The sequence below is a fragment of the Gossypium hirsutum genome, chromosome D06 (assembly GCF_007990345.1).
Source record: "Gossypium hirsutum isolate 1008001.06 chromosome D06, Gossypium_hirsutum_v2.1, whole genome shotgun sequence".
NCBI classification, from domain to species: domain Eukaryota; kingdom Viridiplantae; phylum Streptophyta; class Magnoliopsida; order Malvales; family Malvaceae; genus Gossypium; species Gossypium hirsutum.
The window spans coordinates 66,212,535-66,236,031 of NC_053442.1; the positions used below are offsets into that span (position 1 = coordinate 66,212,535).

Sequence of the window (23,497 nt, forward strand, 5' to 3'; positions counted from 1 at the left end):
CAATCCATATAGCGATTTGTTAAGCTTACAAACCCAATTTCTACCACCAGCATCTGTGTATCCTTCGGGCTGAGTCATATAGATCTCCTCTTCTAACTCACCATGCAAGAAAGCCGTCTTAACATCAAGTTGAGCTAGTTCCAAATTTAACTGTGCTACCAAGGCCAACAAAATTCTAATGGAGGAATGCTTCACAACAGGGGAAAATACATCATTGTAGTCAATTCCCTCCTTCTGAGCGTAGCCTTTAGCTACCAATCTTGCCTTGTAGCGAATATCCTTCTTGCTAGGAGATCCATCTTTCTTTGCGAATACCCACTTGCATCCGATTGCCCTTTTACCTTTTGGTAATTGCGCCAACTCCCAAGTATTGTTCTTCCGGAGAGACTGCATTTCTTCATCCATGGCGCTTTTCCATTTATCACTTTCTAAGCTTTGCATTGCTTCTTGATAAGTGATAGGAATATCATCAACAACGGGAAGGGCGTAGGCCACCATATCAGTAAATTGAGCAGGTTTACGAATTTCTCTCCGTGGCCTTGCAACTGCAACTGGTTCTGGTGTACTTAGTGGTTCTTGGGTCAGAACCTCTTCAACCTCTAATTCCTCCATTGTGGCTGGAGAATTAGACTTATTAACTGGGCAAATCCCCATCTGCTCAAACTCTACCTGTTTTGGAGTACACTCCACCTGCTGTGGAGTATTGCTCGTCTGAATATCTTTATCTGCTACATTTTTCAATGTGGCAGATTCATCAAAGGTAACATCTCTGCTACAGATCATTTTCTTTGTGCTTAAGCACCAAAGACGAAATCCCTTCACTCCAGAAGTGATTCCCATAAAGAGAGCTTTCTTTGCCCTCGGATCTAACTTTGACTCCTTCACATGGTAATATGCAGTGGTTCCAAACATATGTAAGGAATCATAATCTGTAGCCGGTTTTCCAGACCATACCTCTATAGGAGTTTTTCTTTCTAATGCAGATGATGGCAAACGATTAACAAGATGGCCAGCGTATGTCACAGCCTCAGCCCAAAATTGCTTGCCCAACCCAGCATTGGACAACATACATCGAACTTTCTCCAGCAATGTTCGATTCATACGCTCTGCCACTCCATTCTGTTGTGGTGTATCCCTAACTGTGAAGTGTCGAACAATACCATACTCTTGGCACACATCGAAGAACGGATCACTTTTATATTCCCCTCCATTGTCCGTCCTAAGCCGCTTGATTTTCTTGCCAGTCTGGTTTTCGATCATAGTTTTCCATTTAAGAAAAACTCCAAGCACTTCATCTTTAGTTTTCATGGTATACACCCAAACTCTTCTGGAAAAGTCATCAACAAAAGTAACAAAGTAGTGTTTTCCTCCCAACGAAGGTGTTTTGGAAGGCCCCCACACATCTGAGTGAATATATTCCAAAATACCTTTTGTATTATGGATAGCAGTGTCGAATTTCACTCTCTTTTGCTTTCCCAGAACACAGTGCTCACAAAATTTTAATTTGCAAGCCTTTGCACCTTTCAACAATCCTTGCTTTGCCAGAATTTGCAAGGATTTTTCGCTGGCATGTCCCAACTTCATATGCCACAACTGCATTGAGTCCAAGTCTTTGTTACCGGAAGCTGCAGCGACTGCTCCAATAACTGTACTACCTTGGTAGTAATACAAGTTATTTTTCCTGATGCCCTTCAATATCACAAGTGCGCCAGATGTCACTTTCAAAACCCCATCTCTCATAGTAACAACTGAACCATTGGATTCCAAGGCTCCCAATGAGATGAGATTTTTCTTCAAACTGGGCACGTACCGAACATCAGTCAGAACTCTGGTTGATCCATCTTTATTCTTTAATTGGATTGAACCTATCCCAACAGTTTTACAGGCATTGTCATTGCCCATATAAACAACTCCTCCATTTAGTTCTACTAAATCAGAGAACCACTCCCGGTTAGGGGACATATGATAGGTACAACCCGAATCCAATATCCACTCATCTGAATGGAACGACGATGATGATGCAACCAGTGATAGTTCAGAGTCACTAGTATCATGCTTAGCAACACAAGCATCTACAACAGCTTTTCCCTTATTCTTCAGCTTTGGATAATTTTTCTTCTAGTGGTCTTTCTCATGACAAAAAGCACATTCATCTTTCCCGAGTCTGGACTTTGATTTTGATCTCCCCTTTTGAGTTTTCTTCCGAGTGTATGAACGACCTCGGACTACTAAAGCTTCTGTATCTCTGATTGAGTTTTTCTGTTTGTCCTTCTTTCTCTGTTCATAACTGTATAAGGCCGCACAGACTTCGCTCAGAGATATATCACTCCTGCCATGAAGTAGAGTAGTTTCTAGGAACTCAAACTCCTCAGGAAGTGACCCCAACAGCATCAAAGCCAAATCTTCATCTTTGAATGTCTCATCCATATTCAGCAAATCAGTGACTAACTGATTAAATTTGGTGATGTGATCATTCATTGTGGTACTTGGGACGTATGTAAAGCGAAACAGTCTTTTCTTCAAGTGGAGCTTATTTTGACTGTTTTTCTTCAAAAAATTTTCTTCAAGTGCCACCCACAACTTATTTGCAGAAGTCTCCTTTGAAAAAGCATACCTCTGCTCTCGAGAAAGGCATGATCGAATTGTGCCACATGCCAACCGATTGATCGCCTTCCAATCTTTCTCCTGTACATCATCTGGTTTCTCTTCATCAATGGCAATGTCTAGACCCTGCTGAAAAAGGGCATCTAGAACCTCACTTTGCCACATACCAAAATGGCCCGTGCCATCAAAGATCTCCACGGCCAATCTTGCATTTGCAATTGTCGGTCTTGTCCACATGGACGATGTTGAAGCTCCTACACCGACCGTTTTCTCCATAATCTTTCAATATACCTAAGGAAATCTTTTCTGATGTGGAAGATCAGTTCAAACTGCAACCACAGAGCATACTACGATTAACCTTCGGCTCTGATACCACTTGTTGTTCCAATAGGGTCGGAAGCGTGTAAATTATTGTACTAAAAAATCACACAAAGTTCAATTCCCAGGGAAGAGAGGTGGATCACATGGATCTCTTAAATACCAAGTCTTTCCTTAGACAGAATATCCCTTCTATAGTAATTTAATAGCACAATTAAATACTACTATTATACCCTCAAATATTGAAAGAAAAATAGGACAAGAAAGAACACAAGAGATTTAACGAGGTTCGGTAAATTATACCTACGTCCTCGGGCACTAACACCAGATGATAACTTTACTATCTCCAAAGTATTACAAACAAATAGAATTCCTTAAGAATTCTCAAATGGGAGAAGAGAGAAAACTAAGAGAAAGATTGGTTGGGATGATTGAAATGAGAAATGAGAAGGCCTATTTATAGTTGAGGTTCAAGGACCAAACAATAAATAGCCCATTATCTCAAGGACCAAAAAAAATTATCCCATGCCACTTTTTCAAAGTCAACTTTAGGGTGCTAAACTTGCACCACTTTGTATTGTTTGCCATTAATGTTGTCTCTCATTAATGTTAACAGCTACCAAGATCAAAAGGTTATACAAGAAATTCAAAAACATTTCACGAATTTTTGGTAAGGTCCTCTGTCTTTGAACATGCTTCATGGGTTACTTTTGTTCATAGTGTTGGGTTTTTTTGAAAATGGCATTTTGTTGTTGTTGTTGTAGCTGTGAAGGAGAAAAAGATGGAAATTGGGTACCCTACAGATGTTAAACATGTTACTCACATTGGTTGGGATACCCCTTCCCACAGTACTGCACCGAGTTCGGTATATATTCTCTATTACGTAATTTGTTTCAAATTCTCGAAGGATCTCGAACTCGTTTTGGGAAAAGTTTTTAAAGTGTCGCCTGCCAAGAGTTAATGGATCCTTCAATGGTAGAGGTATTATGTTAGGGGTGTCTATGCTTGGTTTTATCTCGGGTTTTGTTTTTTAACTCCATGGAAATATCTTAACAGGTTTACAGAGTGGGAGTATCTCGCAGGTTTAAATCCATACCCTTATATGGTATTAATAGATAAGAATGGTACCAATTGAGCTAGTTAGTTGAGAAACCTTAGGAATAAAACTGAGCACAGATAACCCGAACACAATGCTTCCATCGTTGATGAGTTCATCAGCTCCCAGTTAACGATACTTTGAAAATTTCTACCAAAATGAGTCTGACTTCCCTCAACAAATTTGTATAGGTCAAAATATGTGTTTTTATGTCTTTACTTATTGTCTTGATATATGGTACTTAAATTTATGCAGGAGAATGAATTCAATACTAGGGGTTCTAATTTTACTTCTCTTTCAACATGGTCCTCTCAAGGTACGTTTCACTTTACCTTATGAAATATATTCTTGTATTGACAATGAAGATTATACAAGGGATAATATAATATTTGGTCTCGAACTTAGCAATTAGGTTCAATTTGGTACTTATACTTATTTTTTTGTCCACTTTGACACTTGAACTTGATAACTAGATCTATTTTTAGTCCTTGAACTTGAAAAATATAAAAGTTTAATGACATAGAACAATCTCAGAATATTGCAAACAGTGTTTTAATATCTAGATCAGTGGTTGAACAGGTTAGACCACCAGTTTGGCCATCGAACCAACAATAATTAATTAATTAATTAAAAATTCATAAAAAAATTTTAAAAAATTATTAAATCGGTTCAACTGTCAATTTCTACCCTAGTTTTTAATTTTTACCAATTTCGAGTAGTTCTTGAGTCAATCTATTCAATTACTTTGTTCGGATTGTTATATCAATCAGTTCTTAGACTATCCGATCCATTCCTATTCCAATAACATCGGGCACATCATAAAATCTTAACAGAACCCAAGTTCAAGGACCAAAATGAATCTAGTTACCAAGTTCAAAGGCCAAAAATTATATCATCCCATTATATAACATTATGATAAAGTTTTATTTAATGGTTTTTTTAAATAGATTTTGAACAATCCATGGGAAGCGAATCTGCAAGAGATGAAAGTAAGAGATCACCTGCATCTCTTGGATCTTCAAAATGTTTTTAAGAAAGAAAAAAAAAAGAAGACCAAAATTAGATGTACTCGAGGAAATATTCCATAAATCCCTGTATTCTTAAAAAATTTAGGATTTCGTCCCTATCATTTATTTCTAGGAATTTAGTCACTCGACTTTTTATATTTTAAAATTCAGATTTAATTGTAAACATTATTAATTTTTTTTATTAAAATCATGTTATTATAACATCATTTTTTTAATTACATGACTATAAATTGATTTTTTTTCAAATTTAACAAAAAAAAGAGGTTTAACATTATTAAAAATAAATCTAAAAAATAGAGAAACTAATTCTTAAAAATAAAAGTACAGACACTAAATCTAAAATTTTAAAAAGTACAAGGACTTATGATATTTTTAACCTCATTTATTTTATTGCATATTGAAATTGGATCCAGCTGGGCTCAATTTTGGTTCCAAACTATAATTTTTGGCATTTATTGATAAATCAAATGATATATTTACGAGAGCCTTGAATATAATTTCACCATTTTATTGGCATATATCTTTATAGTTTTTAGAATGACTAAATTAAAATTTTATCTCTTGAGGAGCCAAACTATAATTTTACCATTTATCGATATAAAATTTTATAAATTTTCAATGGCTAGATCAAACTGTAAGCACATGTATACCTGCCGCAAGAATAGACTGGATTTGACATGTTAAAAAAATTAACAGATAGTGTCAATAAAATTTACGAAGACTATTTTTTTATTTTTAACATGCCACGTCCAAGCTGTCTTTGAAGTAAGTATATGATTGATCCACATTTTTTTTGGCAAAAAAATACAACTCAAAAGTTAAACATTAAAGTGAATCCATCTGAATAGGATCCAGTTCTTCTATCTCGTACAGTCTTGACAATCTTATCTGCAAGTTCATTATCTTATCGAGAAGCATACTAAAGGCTCCAATGACTTAGAAGCTTCAATAATAAATGAATTTTTCTTACCAGAGCGGAATTAAAACCCCAAGTATTCTATCCTGGATGATATTAACTGCTTCGATGCTATCAGTCAGAATTAAGACTCTTTCAAACCCCTGATCATTTAAAATTTTAAGTACGTTTTACGTCAAATTTGATCTATCATTTAGTGCTGAACTAATGACTAAACTATCAAAAAGACGTGATTGATATGATAACGATACTTCCGACAATTGATTTCAATTTTTTTTTAAAAAAAAAAGATAAGGATGAATCAATCTATGATCCAAAACTTTTAGTACATTGTCATTAAATTTAGTTGCTACGTAAACATTTAGTATAGTAAATGCATCTGATAAAAGAAATTAATAGACGGTGAAAAGTTGGTGGAACAAATTCATTTAATTTACTCTCGTTTTAGCCTTTTTCACTACCATGTGAAAAATACCAGTCCCTTACTAAAAAAAATGGAATTTTTAGACCTTTCCATCATTGTTTTGGCCCTTATCTTCCTCCGTCTTTGGTGGCGCTACTGGTCAACCACCGGTGGTGGACCTAAGAACCTCCCTCCAGGGCCACCTGGTTGGCCACTTGTCGGAAACCTAATTCAAATCATCCTCCAACGTCAACACTTCATATTTATAGTACGTGGTTTACGTAAAAGGTATGGTCCCATTTTCAGCATGCAAATGGGGCAACGCACTATGGTGATTGTGACCGACTCAAGGCTTATCCATGAAGCCCTAGTTCAAAGAGGACCCACTTTTGCTTCCCGACCGCCGGATTCGCCGATCCGGCTTGTGTTTAGTGTCGGAAAACGGGCTATCAACTCGGCTGAGTACGGACCTTTATGGAGAACCCTAAGGAAGAACTTCGTCACCGAGGTAATAACCCCTACGAGAGTGAAACAATGCGGTTGGATCCGTAAATGGGCGATTGAAAACCACATGAAGCGAATTGAAAGCGATGCAATGGAGACTGGTGTCGTTGAGGTAATGAGCAACTGCCGACTTACTATATGCAGTATATTAATCTGTTTATGTTTCGGAGCAAAGATCTCCGAACAACGGATTAAGGAGATTGAAAGCATATTAAAAGATGTAATGCTAATAACATCGCCGCAGTTACCGGATTTCTTGCCGGTTTTAACACCGTTGTTTCATCGGCAAATGAAAAAAGCTAAGGCATTAAGGAAGAAGCAATTGGAATGTTTGGTCCCATTGATAAAAGCAAGGAGAGCTTTTGTGGAGAAAGGTGAAAACCCTAACCAAGAAATGGTGAGTCCACTCGGTGCAGCCTATATAGACTCGTTGTTCGGACTCGAACCGGATAAAACCCGAGGTCCATTGGGTGAAGAAGAGTACGTGACACTATGTTCCGAAGTGATTAGTGCCGGTACGGACACGTCAGCGACGACGGTAGAATGGGCAATGCTTCACTTGGTGATGAATCAAGACATCCAAGATAAATTGTACCATGAAATTGTTGAATGTGTGGGCAAAAATGGAGATATCAAAGAAGAAGATGTCGAAAAAATGGCATATCTTGAATCCGTCGTTAAAGAAACTTTTCGGCGACACCCTCCGAGCCATTTCCTTTTATCTCATGCAGCTATAAAGGACACTGAGCTTGGTGGCTATACAATTCCGGAAGGGGTTCATGTTGAGTTCTACACTGCATGGATTACCGAGGATCCGGATATATGGTCAGATCCGGGGGAGTTTCGGCCCGATAGGTTTTTGCGAGGTGACGGGGTTGGTGTCGATGTGACGGGGACTCGTTCGGTGAAGATGTTGCCGTTTGGGGCCGGGCGACGAATTTGCCCCGCTTGGAACCTAGGTGTTTTGCACATAAAGTTGTCGCTTGCAAAGATGGTACAAGCTTTTAAATGGCAGCCGGTGCCGGATTCTCCGCCCGACATGACGGAGACTTATGCTTTCACTGTTGTGATGAAGAACCCTCTCAAGGCTGTCATCTTGCCTCGGTAAGAAATTCAAAGGGGAAAGAGAAATAAAAATGCTTGAAGCTTTAGTTTACATATAGTTAGGTTCATTAGTAAGACTTTCTGTCTTGGATGCTTAATCATGTATGTCATGCTAAAAAGTGCAACATTCTCTTAATTAAGCCCTTAATCAAATGTTGTCCATGATTACTTATAATAATGAGACATTCCTAATATAAGCATTAGCTTCAAAATGATATTTTTGAGTAATTTACCCACAAATTCTGTGGTTGAGGCAGGCGAATTCCATAACAATGGGGAAAGGTCCAATATCCATCTAATTTGATCCAATTTGATTGGAATTTGGGAAAGTAACAAAGAATAAGCAAAATGGAAAAAATAACAATAAGAGTAAATTGTCAGTCTAGAATTTTGAACATAATAAAGAAGAGGCTGCCATAAAATTACAGGCCACTTGGCACTCTTTATTGCTAGCAGAAGCTCTTTCTGTTGTTAAAACAATTACAGAATTAAATGCAACATTGATTGGTCATTGAAAAATTGGGGGTGTTAGGTGTACAAATGATCCAAGGAAAGGGGTCTGTTTGGATTACTTGAGTTAGTGAATATATGTTAAAAGGGTAAGAGTTTTCTGGACGTGGTTCCTACTTCGATGAGTAGTCGGAATTGGTGGAGAGTAAGCTTTTGGTTGCTGCCACGACTTCTCAACAATTTGCTAATGCTAAAGTGAATATTTTTCGATTGTGGGAGATGAAGGTGGAGTAATATCATTTGCTATGGTTCCCTTTGTATATTCTCAAGCATTCTCTTATTGTTTAGATGGTCATTCTTAATAGACTCCCTATTCGAAACTACTTACTTGCTTTTGGGATTTATGTTGATATTTGCTGCTTTTTTTTATATGGATGCCGTAAAGACACATGACAATATTTTCTTTGAGTGCAAATTTTCAAGGAAGGTGTGGCAGTTTGTTTTGCAGTTTTACTCGATGCAAGAGTTAGTTTAGGCAATATTAAAATTTATTGTTACACTCAAGCTTGCTTGAATTGCATATTTGTATGTGATATAGAGATAGAACAAAAGGTATTTTGATGCATCTTTTTCGATAGAAGATGCTATCTTAATGCAAATTAAAGAGGTTATGTAGACTTGTTTAGGAAGAAGACCAATCGATAGAGCTATTTTGTTAGTGCTTTACTTTGTGCTTCTTAGATATCACTGATAAATTTCGGAACCATATTATTAATTAAACAAAAAAAATATACATATCAAAACGTTTGAGGTCTGGTCTGGATATACACAACAGACCTATATTGTGTTTGTACAATACAAATAACTCAAGGGGGGGGGGGAACAAAAACAAAACCAATCTAGTTTCCAGCCATGCATCTAAAGGATGACCAGAACCAAAGAGAACTGATTAGATTAAGGAAAAATCCTAGAATTGTCGTAATCATCATCATCCACCACTTATTCGGGGATGCTTTGCAGCAACGGTTTCCATGGCCGAGGCTGCTGCTCCTCCACCTCATATAAATCAGCGCCACCGTTAATCACCGTGGACAAGAATTGTTCTAGAGTCAAACCTTGCAGTTCCACCTTCTTTACCAATTGCTCCAGCTCCTTTTTAGAAATGGTTATCTTCACTTCTCTGCTAGTGTTTTGCACATCTCCTCGCTTGCCACCGCCACCAAGCAACCTCTCCTCCTCCGTAATGCTAATCCCACCACCGTTATCTCCTCCTTCCCCGTGAGCTGACACCATAGCTTGCCAATCATCATCATCATTATCAACAACCCAAGATGACTTTTTTTGGTGCCTTAAACAATTCCCCATGACTGCAAATACTATGGAAACTTTCAAGGAAGAAGAGAGATCTTTAAACAAGGAAAGGGTTAGTGTATTTATATAGAAATGAAGGGTGGTGACCAAGTTTCCTGGAATTATAGGTCGCTGTAAATGGTGGACCCGGAACAAGATGGTGATGTCAGCAGCTAAGGTGAGAGGCAGCTTCGAGCTCTGTCGTGGCCGTGACGGTGACGGTGGGGCCAATGAAGGAAGCCACCTTTTATAAATTATAATAATGGATGGTGTGAACAGAGAGAAACATAGCACCGGAATCTTCCATATTGTTTTCTCTCACGTATGTGCTGCCATGCTTCTACGTTCAATTTACTTACTTTTCCACATTAGCAGTTGAATTTTTCAACTTCATATATAGTGAATTAAATATCTTCCAATTTATCTTCTAGATCGGGTTTGCTGATCTTGACTGACTAACTTTGTTTATTTACATACCGATGATGCGATGAATGTGAATGCAAAGTCTGTCTCTGTTGGCGGTGCGTTGTGAGACCAGTTTGGAGACTGAATTATCAGTTTTAACCATGGGTGATTGTTCAAATTTTTACGCCGAATTATGAGATATCTAAGATGGTTTACTCCTATTAAGAAAAGGGGCATGATGGGACTTTGGTTCAAACAGCTGGTTGCTTGAAGGTGGTCAAAGCTATCCAAGAAGGTTATTATGTGTCGTCGAATTCGGCTTTGCTTCGGCCAATTCAACAGGTGATGCAGAGTAGAGATCATTGCTTAGGCAAGACAAGGCTTCTTGTCCTTTTGTTAATTTTACTTTTATATAGTTATCTCATGTTATTATTCATCAAAACATATATCTAAAACACATCCTATATGTTGTATTAATATATTTTTAAGAAGAGACACTGATCTGAACATGAGTCGGTATCCTGTTGGAGGAGGAATTACGAATCTCAAACATGAAACATATATGCCAAGATTTGATTAGAGCAATAATTAAAATTTTCGATTTTTTTCTCTAACATATATCGATATCATGTGGTGTTGGGTTTAGAAAATTTTACCTATTGCGAGATAATTACTAGAATGCCTTTTATGTATATAACTTTAGGGTCTGTTTGATTGACGGAATTGATTTTCCGGAAAATCATTGCCAACTTTTCCAGCGTTTGATTGGCGGAAAACATTTTCCATTTGGAAAATGAACTCCAAATATTTTAGGGAAAATGTCTTACCCTTTCAATTTCCGTAAGACATTTTCCGTGCTCTCCTCTCTATTGCCTCCTTCATTCCTTCCTTCATTTCCGGTAGAAAACTGCTTCTGTTTATCGATTTTCCAGTAACTTGTTTTTTTAATTATTCAATACTTTTTTTTTAACACAATTACAAATAATTTATTTGATATTAGTTTTTTTCAATTTATAACGATTAATATTGTAGCTTAATAATTGAGTATTATTATAAATAAATCATTGCAATATATGTAAAAATAATTTAAAATATAAAAATTTATTAATATATATTAATATATGTAAAAACAACTTTTCCGAAAAATATTTTCAAAAAATCTGTCAAGCAGCAGAAAATATTTTACACAGATTCAATCAAACACCAGAAAATATTTTCCAGTAAATCATTTTACAGAAAAGTAAAACATTTTCCAGAAATCATTTTACGAAAAATATTTTACTGGCAATCAAACAGACCCTAGTTTAAATATATATATGTTAATAAATTTTATATAATATTTGTTATAACATAATTATACCTAAAAATCAATTAATAGTATTATTAAAAAAACTATTATTATGTTTTGATAAAAAATATAGAAAAATAAAAATTATGACATATAGGTCGGGTCAGAGTTGGGTATAGCTTTTATTTTTCAGAAAGCATAAAATAGTATTTTATTTCGGGTCAGAGTTGGGTATAACTTTTATTTTTTAGAAAGCATTAAATGATACATAAAATATTTTGTGTACATCATTAACTTTACAAATACTTTATAAATTACTTAAAAAGTATTTAAAATGTAGTGTATAATTATATTTAATTATTTAAATATTATCTAATTTTTTTTAATTTACAACATTATGTCTAAAATAAATATTTTAACTTTCAACCGTAATTTTTAACAGCAATACCAAACAATTAAAATTAACAAACTACACTTTTTCATAACACTAATGTGAAACTAACCCTTATAATCATTAATTACTCGAACTAAGAGTTGAACATACTACGAACAAATCACACGACTCTGGTTTGATTAATGACATCGATACACATCATCTAATTTTTTTTAAAAATAAACTGAAATAATTTCATTTCGAATGATGAATAATCATTTAATTTACCGTCAACACATCAAATATAAATTAATATATATTAATTTAAAAATTTTAAGTTTTTTTTTAAATTTTAATATTATAATATGCCATATATAGAAGTTTTCCATGTTTTTATCTTGAATGTCTCAGTCGCTAATTTTGGAAAAGTTGGTAGATTAAATAGTCAAAAAAGGATGGCATGGAAAGTTAATTAATCCACGTTTTCTATAGTTTATGTGCTTTTCTTATTTAAATTTTACATGCAACAATTTGATTGATTGTAGTGTATATAAATATTAATATAACAGCGGATTGAGTTTTAGTTAGATTGGCACGAATATTGTTATCAATGTAAGAAGATGTGGTTTCGAGTGTGCTGAAGTGCATTATCTTTCTATTTATGGATGGGGGGCTATGGATAGTTTTAAGTATTGTGTCAAAAAGAGCAGATATGTTGGGAACCTATAATGAAATTGTTCAAGAAATATATATTCATTAAAATTTTGATATAAAAATTAAATGTGTTTTTTTATTGAAACGGTAAAGTTGAGATATTGAAGATCATGATGTTTTGGGTTCAAAACAAAGTTTCTGTTTCGGTGCAAATTCTAGTTGGTACTAGCCATACTGGTGTAATTTCGGTGAAATGAATTTGTTTTGCTTCTTTATTTTGAGTTTGCTTAACGATAGATTGTATTTGCAAAGCTTATTAAATAAGTTTTTATATAATTGATGAATATTTTATATTTGAGACTTATTTAGGGTGGGTTCGGATGGATGGTACGTTTACCTGTGGTTAGTGTGTAAAAACAGTGGTGGCGGTGAAATTAGATACTATAATGTGAGACAAAAAGTGAGTTAAACGCACTGCACCCCACTGCCTATCCAAACCCACTCTTATTCTCATTTTAATAATAATATGATAATATTCCCGAACTATAGTTAAAGTAATGAAAGATGAATCATAAATAAATATTTGCATACAAAAAGGAATGAGTAAAATTGGATGACCTTTGACTATCAAACTTGTTGACTTCATGCCGTTTTCAAGACCTTCTAGATTGCTTTGGAAAATTACAATTCTACTTTCTAGCCACCTTAAATGTTTTTTTATGGCTTCACCTTTTGTTGGGGGCATCGATATTTTTCAAGTTAGTCTTCAAACTTGACATCTTTTTTGGTATATTTTAGTTTTTGAACTTTACAATTATTCTCACATTAAGGCTTGAACTTTTTTGTCCGAGTTAATATTTGAAATTGGCAATTGTTTATACATTGGGGCCTAAACTTTAGCTTGATACAAATTAGTCTTTGGTATTTACTTGAAAACCCAAAGTTCAAACCCCAATATGGGAATAATTGTTCAGGCCTCAAAGTGAGTTCAATTGTCGAGCTCAGGGGCTAACTTGGACAAAAAAACTTCAAGCCCTAATGTAAGAACAACTATCTAGTTTAGGCTTCAAAACGGGAACAATTACCAATTTCAAAAATAAACTTTGACAAGACAAAAGTTCAAGTCTCAATTTGGGTGTTGCTGATAGGGCCTGAACTTTTTTTTGTCCGGGTTAATCCTTGAACTTGGTAATTATTCGCACATTGGGGCCTAAACTTTTGCTTGGTATAAGTTAGTCTTTGATATTTACTTGAAAACCCCAAAGTTCAAACTCCAATGTAGGAATAATTGTCAAGTTCAGGGACTAATTTGGACTAAAAAATTCACACCCCAATGTAGAAACGATTGTCTACTTCATGCTTCAATATAGGAACAATTACTAAGTTTAGAAATTAAGTTCGAGAGGAAAAAATTCAAGTTTTAATGTGGGTGTTGTTGATCGGTTAGAGCTCAAATAATGATTTAACCCTAAATAAAAGTTTCTAAAATAACTTGTGATAATACATTTTATTGTGGTTAATTTTTTACAGTATAAAGATGGTAAAACCAATAAACCATGTAGTTTGAAAGGGTCGTAATGGAAATATTCAAGAGAACTGACCTTTCCCTTTTAATTACTATTAATTTATTACCCAACTCTTACTTTTCTTGGGGTAAAATAAAAATAAGACTTTTAATAATTTGATTTTTTTAATATTAAGTTTTGATTTAATTACACCAAACATCCTTAAATTATAACCATCATTCTAAATCGATCCCTAATTTCAAAGTGTTCTACTTATATTCTCAAATTATCGATGTTATAACATTCAGGTCTTTCTATTATTGAAACATCTAATTTAACCATTTAATGACTCATAAATCTTATGCGACGTAATTTAAAATGAAAATTGTAAAGAAAAGTAAAATGTTGCCACATAACTTTTAAAATTAAAAACTAAAAATAAAATAAAATTGAAAGAGAGAGAGAGAACGATAGTTTTTGTGAAAGTTTCAAAAACCTCAAAACCAAGATTTTTATAAAATTGATTTTTACGATTTTCATTTTTATTTAAAATTTTCATTTTAAATTATGTCATATAAAAATATGATGTCTCATTTAATGGTTAAATGAACGATATTAGTAGCAGAAGGATCTTATTAATATAACATTAATAGTTTAAGGATGTAATTAAAATATTTTAAAATTTAAAGACAAATAAATATGATATCTTTTTCACCTTTTTTTCAAGCTATAATAATTTTATTTATTTATGAATTGAATAGAGTGAAGCTAAGCTCATGACTATGGAGGAAAATAAAACTCATTTATGATAAAAAAAATTAAGTTTCTTGCAATTTATCAAACTATTAATAAATTTATATTTTGATCATTTAATTTTAAAAAATTATAAAATCGTTATTAAATTATACGAAAGTTTCAATTTAAATTATTGAACTGGTAAAATCACCGATGTATGGCCTTCTTTGTTCTCATCTTTGACACCAATCAAAAGGGTAAACTTCCTCTCATTTTCTTCAATTTAAAATTTTTTTCGTGAAATAATTTTGGACAGCACGAATCTATAAACTAAAATATGAATTACTTTTTTCTCCAATCTTAGACACTGGCCATCAGATCAGCTTAGATCTACGATATTTTTTCTACTCATCGATGGGGGTATTATTCCACCATATTGATTGTTGAATCGTCAATCGAAGCTAACCAGTCGAAATTTCTCTATAAAATCAAAACTCTTATAATCTTAACTTGAATCTATTAAACCTAAGACAACGAAAATGATCAAAACTCTTATAATCCTAACTTGAATCTCAATCTGAGATCAACTTGATCATGAAATAACCTAAAATCAAGAACAACCAACCTAAACCAGCCATACCCTCCTTTACCCTTTGTACTATGCCCCAAACCAACAAAATAGCAATGAAAGTGTATCAGACAAGAATAATTGAACACATGAGCTAGTAAAACAAAATGCTTTCTCTGTTTCCCAATTTTCTTTCCTTACATTACACATATACAACCAATACAAAGGGAAATACCATAAACAGCATACAACCATTGTGGAAGTGAATATCATAATTGCAACAAGGGAAGAGCTCATTATCCTCGTCAAGGAAGATTCAATCCATGTAGAAAGCACTACAATAACAAAGTCTTAAATGCAGCTAACCAATGTGCAAAGTGTGTCTTTAATACAGCCTCAGAGAGGGAATTAAGCTCAGGCAAACCTGGAGATATCCCTTTCCGTAGCAAAGCTATTGAGGCACTTCTAGGTCCGGTCTTTGGTCAAATACCTCCCTAGTTGATTCATCTGGAAATGCATCTGGATAGGTAGCCATAATTTTTGCCTTCATGCTCCTACAGAGAAAAAAAAAAAGTGAAGAGAGAGTGGGAGAGAGAATTCTGGATTAGCTGGGATTTACATAGGTAGAGCAGCCTCATGCCAGGAAAACTGCAATATGCTGAAAAGTTAATAAATCCACACAGAAATATAGGCAGAGTAGATGTATGGAAAGCAGACTGATATTTATCCTGAAATCCAAAGACTGCTAATTGAAACAGGTCTAAGATGTTTATCCTGACATTCAAACTTTGCTAATTGAAGCAGAGACCATAGTTCTAAATTACAATCAGTCTATACACTATATAAGGATCTAAATGTAACTTTTAGTGGGACACATGCCTATGATTGTCCAATAGAGGTTGTACAACTGCAGTGAAAACCATTTCCATTTGCAATTTATCATTAATTCTAAAATTATCAAAATTAATTGGCCGTATATAGGTTTCACGAAGTTGCATGCCAAGGAAATTTAGAGAGAATAAACATGCTGTGGGTCAGTTATCACATATATTGCTGTTATCATCTGCAAGTTGTTTTCCTTACAAAACAGTTTATATTTCAAACATAGAAAAGCTCCCTGCAGGACAATATGGTCTGTATCTCAATGCTAGAAATTATATTGTTTTGCAAAAGAACCTTCAGATCTATTACAATCATAGAAAACTATAGAAAGAAAATAACTTTTAATTAATAAAAATCTCATATGTAATCAATCAAAAGTTAAAACAATAAATATGAGAGCACTTATACCTAAGCTTTTGAAAGATATAATCAAGGTCTGATTTCATAGACTTTAACATGCGAGCATTCCTTGAAAAGTCACTAGAAACCTCAGCAAAGCAATGTTCTGAGTACTCATTAAAATGAGATAAGACCGCGTTGCTGTCTTGTAGCCTTCCCAAGCTGCAAATTGTGGCACCAAAAAGGAAAAGCTATAATAATGCAGGAACAAAGATTGTTACTCAAATCGAAGCTGTATTTTGCAATCAAAGCAGGGGAAAAAACAGAATAGTTTGAACGACATTCCATTGTAAATTTATAATCATTTTGGCAACACATTGGAGAAGTCCTGTTCTCTTTCAGGACAAATGTTTCTGCATAAAACAAGGACAAATGACTCTCTTAAGTCACGTTCTGGATACATGTCAGGAGCAATACCCCTTTTCACCCTAGTCCTGTAGACAAGGGCATTGAAGTAAAGTGTGGACATAGGCATCTGGTGTCTGACATAGCATCTCTAAAGATACAAGATAAATAATCATGTTTATGTGGACATTAATTTTTGTTTGCAATAGCTAAATGAACAAATCCTTATGTTTGATTCCAGGGAACACCTGATTCCTACATCCAACTAGCATCTTGACACAAAGAATAGCTCATTAAGGAGATTATACAACATCAACATTATAAAATCACGAATAATAAGTAGCTGCTACTGATTGATAAGATCAACGAATGCTTGAGATGGTAGTATTGCCTTGTTAACATGTCTCTATACACAATAGAACAAGATATCCTTATGATTTTATAATCAGATTCAGAATGATCTTGCCAATCTATACCACATGATAACCACTAAATACTGTTTAGTTCCAGCAATGAATCATAAAGGTTTGACCTACTGATAAACACTAATGTTAATCACAAGTAAAAAGTAATAATTTGTAATTCACTGAGTCCAGCTCTACGAAGTAATTATAGAAAACAAGAGAAACTTTAAGAGAACATACAAAAATGAATTATCATACAGCTAAAATCAAATCCAATCATGTCAATGAAGGAAAAAAAGAGTACATGAGGAGCTGCAAATGCTTGAGAGAGTCCAAATCATTGGCATCGATTAGGGTTTTGAACTGACGAGACACCTCTTCCGAAGCTGCTCTCATCGATTCAATTTCTTTCTCCGTTTCCTCCATTCCTATTTTTGTTTCTTTTTCCTCCCTATTTTTTTTTATAGGTTTCTTAAGCTGTGCTTGGAACAGAAAACTGTAAGGGCTTTATAGGGAAAAGAAAATGGTCTTTGATAGGGATAATGGCATATTTGCCCCCTGTACTTTAGCATAACTTTCAATGTGGTACCTAAAGTTTTTAAATGTTCAATGTATCTAGAGGTGTTCATGGGCCGGGTTTGGTCGGGTCTAAGTAAGATATTAACATATTTTATACTTGTCCAAGCTCGGCCCAACCCAAAATATGATCTTAAAATTTTGCCTAAACCCCTCCATATTTACTGAAGACTAACTCAAGCTCATTTTAAGCCTATCCATAAAATTATTTTAAAATATTTATATTATATTATTTTAATATTTAATAATTTTATACCTTTTTCTATTTATTAAATTTTTTTATATAATCAACTTAATATTATTTTAATGCTTACATAGAATAGTATTATATATTTAGTATAGATTTTTTTTAATGTGTTCTAAATTACATAATATACAAAAATAATATAATATAAAGTATTATAAATTTAAAAACGGACTGTGTTCAGGCCTTGAATATTCAAGCCAGAGCTCTACTCATATTTTAAATGAGCTTAATTTTTTTTGACCGAGCCCATTTTTTGGGCCTGGTATTTTTACCCAAACACTCTCAAATTTTAGGCGAGCCTTCGAGCCTGGGGAGGTAGCCTAGCCCATTAACATGTTTAAATGTGCTTCTTGTATTTTGCTTTTGTTTTCCAAAAAGGTATCTGAATCTAACGAAATTAAAGTGTGACGTGATAGTATGTTGCAGGTCGAGGATCAAAGTCCCTCATAAAAAACTGCAAATCTAGTATGAAAATTAGGTTAGAACAAAACATTTGGTCTTGATCTTAGGCTCATAATTTATACTATGCCAACATTAGATATACATGAACAGACCTTCTAAGTAGCACCCTAACAAGCACATCAAGAGAACATAAGTAAGAAAGTGTAAGAGAACATTAAGGGTGGGTTTAAATGGGCAATTAGGTGCACGGTACATTAAGGGTGGGTTTAGATGGGCAATTAGGTGCACGGTGCGGTGCGGTGCATTTAGCTTATTTTTTGTCTCACATTATAGTGTCGCTATAGTATCTAATTTAATCGCCACCGTTGTTTTTACACTAATTGCAAATAAACACACCGCCCATCTAAGCCCACCCTAAAAGTGCCATTGTTTAACATAACATTTTAAAATATTTTGAAGAAAATATAAAAGAGAGCAAGACGATTAGAGGTGTTCATGAGTCAGACCAGATCGGGTCTAAGCTGAGTATTAACATATTTTATGTTTACTCAAGCCCGATTCGAAATATAAACATAAAATTTTGTCCAAATACATTCATAATAGTTTATTTTTTATTTCAACAGATAACTCGATCTTCAAACAGAAAATAACAAAATTAGCTCAAACTAATAAAAGTAAATTTAGATATTAATCTATTTTGAGTACATTATGAATGGAATTTGCATTTAGTGCGCCCCTCCAATTAAAAATGGTTTATTTACCTAAAATTAAGAACCAACACCCCCAAAATACAATGGTTCTTATTCTATCCCAATTAACCAAACAAATTTCTCCAAAATATTCAATCTCATCCTCAAATGTTTTTCTTTTAAACAAACCAACTTAACATAAACCAAAATACCAAATAAGAAATTAAAAAAAAAACAGCAAGAGAGAGAGAGGAATTTTCTCTCTCTTCTGTTCTTTTGAGGGGTTTTTGGGTGATTTTTTTAAAAATTAATTTAAAGGAAGAGGAAAATGGTGAAAAGGGTAATAACATATATCAGAAAATTATAGTCTTTGGAAAAAGAAAAAAAAAGTTGTCAGGGAATTTTTACTTAATTTCTGGGTTAGTAAACGGCGGCTGACGGCGGTGGAATGTTGTCGGAATCTGGACATTAAAAGTAGCACACCTTTCTCTTCAAATTTGGTCTCAACCAAGAAAAAAAAAAGTCAGAAAAATTCTAACTTTAATCTGTTTTTTTTTTCTTTTGCTTAAAAAACCAATCTTTTTTGTTTAAAATTTTGTTCTTATTTTTCATATAGATGGGTTGTTGTAGCAGCAAAAATAGATTAACAGGATGCAGCAGTTATAAATCAGGCAAACATTCGACACCAGTTCAAGACCAAAAAGTTGTTGTCGTGTCACAAACACAGGTTCCACAAGCAAAGCAGCGCCACCACAACAACCACCAACAACCACCATCAGCCAACAAAACAAGCCAAGTGAAAGTAAAAGACACAGTGTTAGGGAAACCATTGGAAGACATTAGACAATATTACACACTTGGTGATGAACTTGGTAGAGGTCAGTTTGGGGTTATTTATTTATGTACTGAGAATTCAACAGGTCATACATATGCTTGTAAATCAATATTGAAAAGGAAATTGACAAGCTTACAAGACAAAGAAGACATAAAAAAAGAAGTACAGATTATGCAACATTTGTCTGGTCAACCAAACATTGTTGAGTTCAAAGGTGCTTATGAAGACAAAGATTGTGTTCATATTGTAATGGAACTTTGTGCTGGTGGTGAGCTTTTTGATAGAATTATAGCTCAAGGTCATTATTCTGAAAGAGCTGCAGCTGCTATTTGTAGACAAGTGGTGAATGTGGTTCAAAATTTCCATTTTATGGGAGTTATGCATCGCGATCTTAAGCCCGAAAACTTCTTGCTTTCGACCAAAGACGAGGATGCTATGTTGAAAGCAACCGATTTCGGTTTGTCTGTCTTTATCGAACAAGGTTAGATGTCGAACCTTTCGAATCATATTGTTGATTGGTAGAGTTTTCGTGCTCGTGTACTAACCCTTTTGAAATCACAGGGAAGCAATATCGGGATATTGTAGGTAGTGCTTATTACATAGCACCCGAAGTTCTTCGGCGCAGTTACGGGAAGGAGATCGATATATGGAGTGCTGGTGTTATCTTGTATATTCTACTCTGTGGTGTTCCTCCGTTTTGGGCTGGTAAATAGACATTTTGCTCGTTTTACATGTTGTTTCCAACTCTGTTTATGTCCTGTAATGTTTAGATGTTCTGTTCGGATTGTATTGTAGAAACTGAGAAAGGTATATTTGATGCTATTCTTGAGGGTGAACTTAGTTTCGAAAACGACCCATGGCCTTCGATTTCCGAAAGTGCCAAAGATTTAGTGAGGAAGATGTTGACGATGGACCCGAATGAGCGGCTTACGGCTGCGCAAGTTCTCGGTTTGTTATCTTTTCGATATTCGGTTATCGTTCCCGGATTTTGATTGTTGTGCTTTTGATTGATGTATAATGTTGGTATGGTTAGAACATCCTTGGCTGAGAGAAGGCGGAGAGGCATCGGACAAGCCGATAGATTCCGCTGTTCTATCGAGATTGAAGCAATTCAGAGCAATGAATCAGCTTAAAAAGCTTGCATTGAAGGTAACACTTTCTAACCGGATCAAACAAGTCTCAATTTTGCATTAAACGGGCGTCAATTGGTGCTGTGTACTCGTTTTCGTGTTCTTCAGGTCATTGCAGAAAATTTGTCCGCAGAAGAGATTCAAGGTCTTAAAGCAATGTTCAAAAACATTGACACGGATGAGAGTGGCTCAATCACTTACGAAGAACTAAAAGAAGGTTTGGCTCGTCTCGGATCGAAGCTCACCGAAGCTGAAGTCAAGCAATTAATGGAAGCTGTAAGTACTTTTATCTACCTACTCGATTTTTACCGTCGCTCGGTTTGCTTAATGTTCGATTGCAGGCTGATGTGGATGGAAACGGAACGATAGACTATATCGAGTTTATCTCAGCTACAATGCATAGGTACAGACTCGAAAGAGACGAAGACCTGTACAAAGCGTTCCAGTATTTTGATAAAGATAACAGTGGGTGAGTTCCGAAATACGATAAATTATCTGCAATTACTTGGTATGATTCTTTGTTCATATATGTATATATATATGTGTATGCAGGTTCATTACGATGGACGAACTGGAGGCTGCTATGAAGGATTACAGAATGGGTGATGAAGCTAGCATCAAGCAAATAATCTCCGAGGTGGATACCGATAACGTAAGCTTCGCTTTTGAATCAAACTCGGAAACTTCTTCTATATTACATTACCGGTACTAATGCCGTTTTAAATCAAACAGGACGGAAAGATCAACTACGACGAGTTTTGCGCTATGATGAGAGGTGGAGCACCACAAACCGCAAAGCTTTTTTAGATGCCTTCTGCGGTTCCGTTCCAGTTGCTGAAGGTTGAACTAACCTAATTAACAGTTCCGGGATTCTTTTCGCCCAGAAAACAAGGATTTGGATTCGAGATTTGTTGGACAACGACAAGGCATTATTGTTTGTGTATATCTATTTTATCTATCATTTTCCAAGTTCTTTTTATTGATTATCTTCTGTTGCCTTCTCCCATTACTCTTCAAAGTGTTTCAATATTATTGTTGTTTAAATCTTGCCTTACTCTTTGCTTATTACGATTTTCTTCACTGGCTTAAGCATCGGAGTACGTTCGGGAAATTTAGTTTCAGCTTTGGATAATCCTTTTCGAGACGACGCTAGAAGCTAGAAAATTCCTTTAGAGAGTTAGAGAGATAATCATAAGTGGTTGTACGATCACATTACTCATTTACCATGCATAAATACGTAACACCTAAAACTTGATTATAACATACGATCAACAGTACTCGGATTATGTCGGACCCAAAGATTATGTACCATTTTCCTACGGCGGGTTGTGTTTCGATCGCCAGTACTTCTCGATCTCCTCCGCTGTCCTTCCAGGGATTCTCCCAGCAATTAAAGACCACCTGATCCATGCAAACACACATCAAAACAGTACTACAAAACAACCACATACATACATACATACATACATACACACAAAACAAGAGAGTGTAATAACCTTTGTCCAACTAAATTAAACATTCTTGCAATAAGCATCTCTTCATCCTCAGAGAATCTCACTTTCGTCTTATCTGCAACACCATAAAAATGATTCAGCCAAGAGACTTTTGTAAAAAAGAATATAAAATAAATATGGAACCTTTGAGTTTCGAGTCATGACTGGTACACCCATTACTCGAACCATGACCATCAAAGTCTCCCATAATTTCTTTTTTCCTACACAACAAGAAGTCAAGAACAGAGCTAGTCTGGTTGTAACCATGCACGGTGGTGATGATGGTGATGGTGTGTGTACTGATGATATTTATTTGATAAAAAATTCAAACAAGACTGTTAGTTCAACATCAAGCTGGTTTTGGAATTTTGCGTCTAATTGATGATTACAGAATAAACAAAGTTCATTGCTTTTGTTGATATGTTTTGTCTCTTACAAGATCATCAAATCTTTTTTTCATTATTACTGGCCGAAAGCTGTCACATTTTATTTGAAGAAAACGACAGACCTGCTTCACACGTGTTTAGATTTTGTTTTCTTGTCATTGTTGCCATCTGCAATTTGAAGCATCTATATTAATGATTTGACAAATTAATGGGTAAATTATATTTAAGGCCACTAAATTATTAATAAATTTATGTTTTGACCATTCAATTTCACAAAATTATAAAATGATCCCTAAATTAAATCATTAGGCTATTAATTTTTATTTTTTAAAAAAAAAATTAACTAGTGAGCTCCAAGTGACGAATTAACAATCATTACAATGGATCATTATCCATCGGCAAGTAGAA

At 34.7% G+C, this 23,497-nt stretch overlaps 4 protein-coding genes across 4 annotated transcripts; 2 read left to right on the plus strand and 2 right to left on the minus strand.

Moving 5' to 3' along the window:
• Positions 1 to 6,377: 6,377 nt before the first annotated feature.
• Positions 6,378 to 8,188, plus strand: LOC107960183 (cytochrome P450 77A4). The gene has a single exon (XM_016896465.2). The coding sequence runs from the start codon at positions 6,457 to 6,459 to the stop codon at positions 7,975 to 7,977; it is 1,521 nt and encodes a 506-aa protein (XP_016751954.1). The 5' UTR covers positions 6,378 to 6,456; the 3' UTR covers positions 7,978 to 8,188.
• A 979-nt stretch (positions 8,189 to 9,167) lies between these two features.
• On the minus strand, positions 9,168 to 10,135 carry LOC107960184 (uncharacterized). The gene has a single exon (XM_016896466.2). It carries the CDS (start codon positions 9,786 to 9,788, stop codon positions 9,423 to 9,425), a length of 366 nt encoding a protein of 121 aa, XP_016751955.1. The 5' UTR covers positions 9,789 to 10,135; the 3' UTR covers positions 9,168 to 9,422.
• A 5,321-nt stretch (positions 10,136 to 15,456) lies between these two features.
• LOC121202872 (kxDL motif-containing protein 1) lies at positions 15,457 to 17,820 on the minus strand. The gene is made up of 3 exons (XM_041096345.1): positions 17,636 to 17,820; positions 16,592 to 16,744; positions 15,457 to 15,855 (listed from the first exon to the last, which is right to left on the minus strand). The coding sequence occupies exons 1-3, from the start codon at positions 17,755 to 17,757 to the stop codon at positions 15,753 to 15,755; spliced, it is 378 nt and encodes a 125-aa protein (XP_040952279.1). The 5' UTR covers positions 17,758 to 17,820; the 3' UTR covers positions 15,457 to 15,752.
• Positions 17,821 to 19,442: 1,622 nt separating this feature from the next.
• On the plus strand, positions 19,443 to 22,264 carry LOC121218699 (calcium-dependent protein kinase 21). Its single transcript, XM_041096344.1, has 9 exons — positions 19,443 to 19,767; positions 19,862 to 20,561; positions 20,642 to 20,785; positions 20,876 to 21,028; positions 21,114 to 21,229; positions 21,319 to 21,486; positions 21,552 to 21,679; positions 21,763 to 21,862; positions 21,943 to 22,264. The coding sequence occupies exons 2-9, from the start codon at positions 19,862 to 19,864 to the stop codon at positions 22,015 to 22,017; spliced, it is 1,584 nt and encodes a 527-aa protein (XP_040952278.1). The 5' UTR covers positions 19,443 to 19,767; the 3' UTR covers positions 22,018 to 22,264.
• The last annotated feature ends 1,233 nt before the right edge of the window (positions 22,265 to 23,497 follow it).

What these genes read in the sequence shown, in the direction of transcription:
- LOC107960183 (XM_016896465.2), top strand. Translation starts at nt 6,457, where the DNA reads ATGGAATTTTTAGACCTTTCCATCATTGTTTTGGCCCTTATCTTCCTC.
- LOC107960184 (XM_016896466.2), bottom strand. Translation starts at nt 9,788, where the DNA reads ATGGGGAATTGTTTAAGGCACCAAAAAAAGTCATCTTGGGTTGTTGAT.
- LOC121202872 (XM_041096345.1), bottom strand. Translation starts at nt 17,757, where the DNA reads ATGGAGGAAACGGAGAAAGAAATTGAATCGATGAGAGCAGCTTCGGAA. An exon ending in AAGCATTTGCAGCTCCTCAT is followed by an intron (nt 16,745 to 17,635) that starts GTACTCTTTTTT and finishes CACAATTTGCAG; the next exon opens with CTTGGGAAGGCTACAAGACA. An exon ending in TATATCTTTCAAAAGCTTAG is followed by an intron (nt 15,856 to 16,591) that starts GTATAAGTGCTC and finishes TTTTCTCTGTAG; the next exon opens with GAGCATGAAGGCAAAAATTA.
- LOC121218699 (XM_041096344.1), top strand. Translation starts at nt 19,862, where the DNA reads ATGGGTTGTTGTAGCAGCAAAAATAGATTAACAGGATGCAGCAGTTAT. An exon ending in TGTTCCTCCGTTTTGGGCTG is followed by an intron (nt 20,786 to 20,875) that starts GTAAATAGACAT and finishes ATTGTATTGTAG; the next exon opens with AAACTGAGAAAGGTATATTT. An exon ending in TTTGATAAAGATAACAGTGG is followed by an intron (nt 21,680 to 21,762) that starts GTGAGTTCCGAA and finishes ATGTGTATGCAG; the next exon opens with GTTCATTACGATGGACGAAC.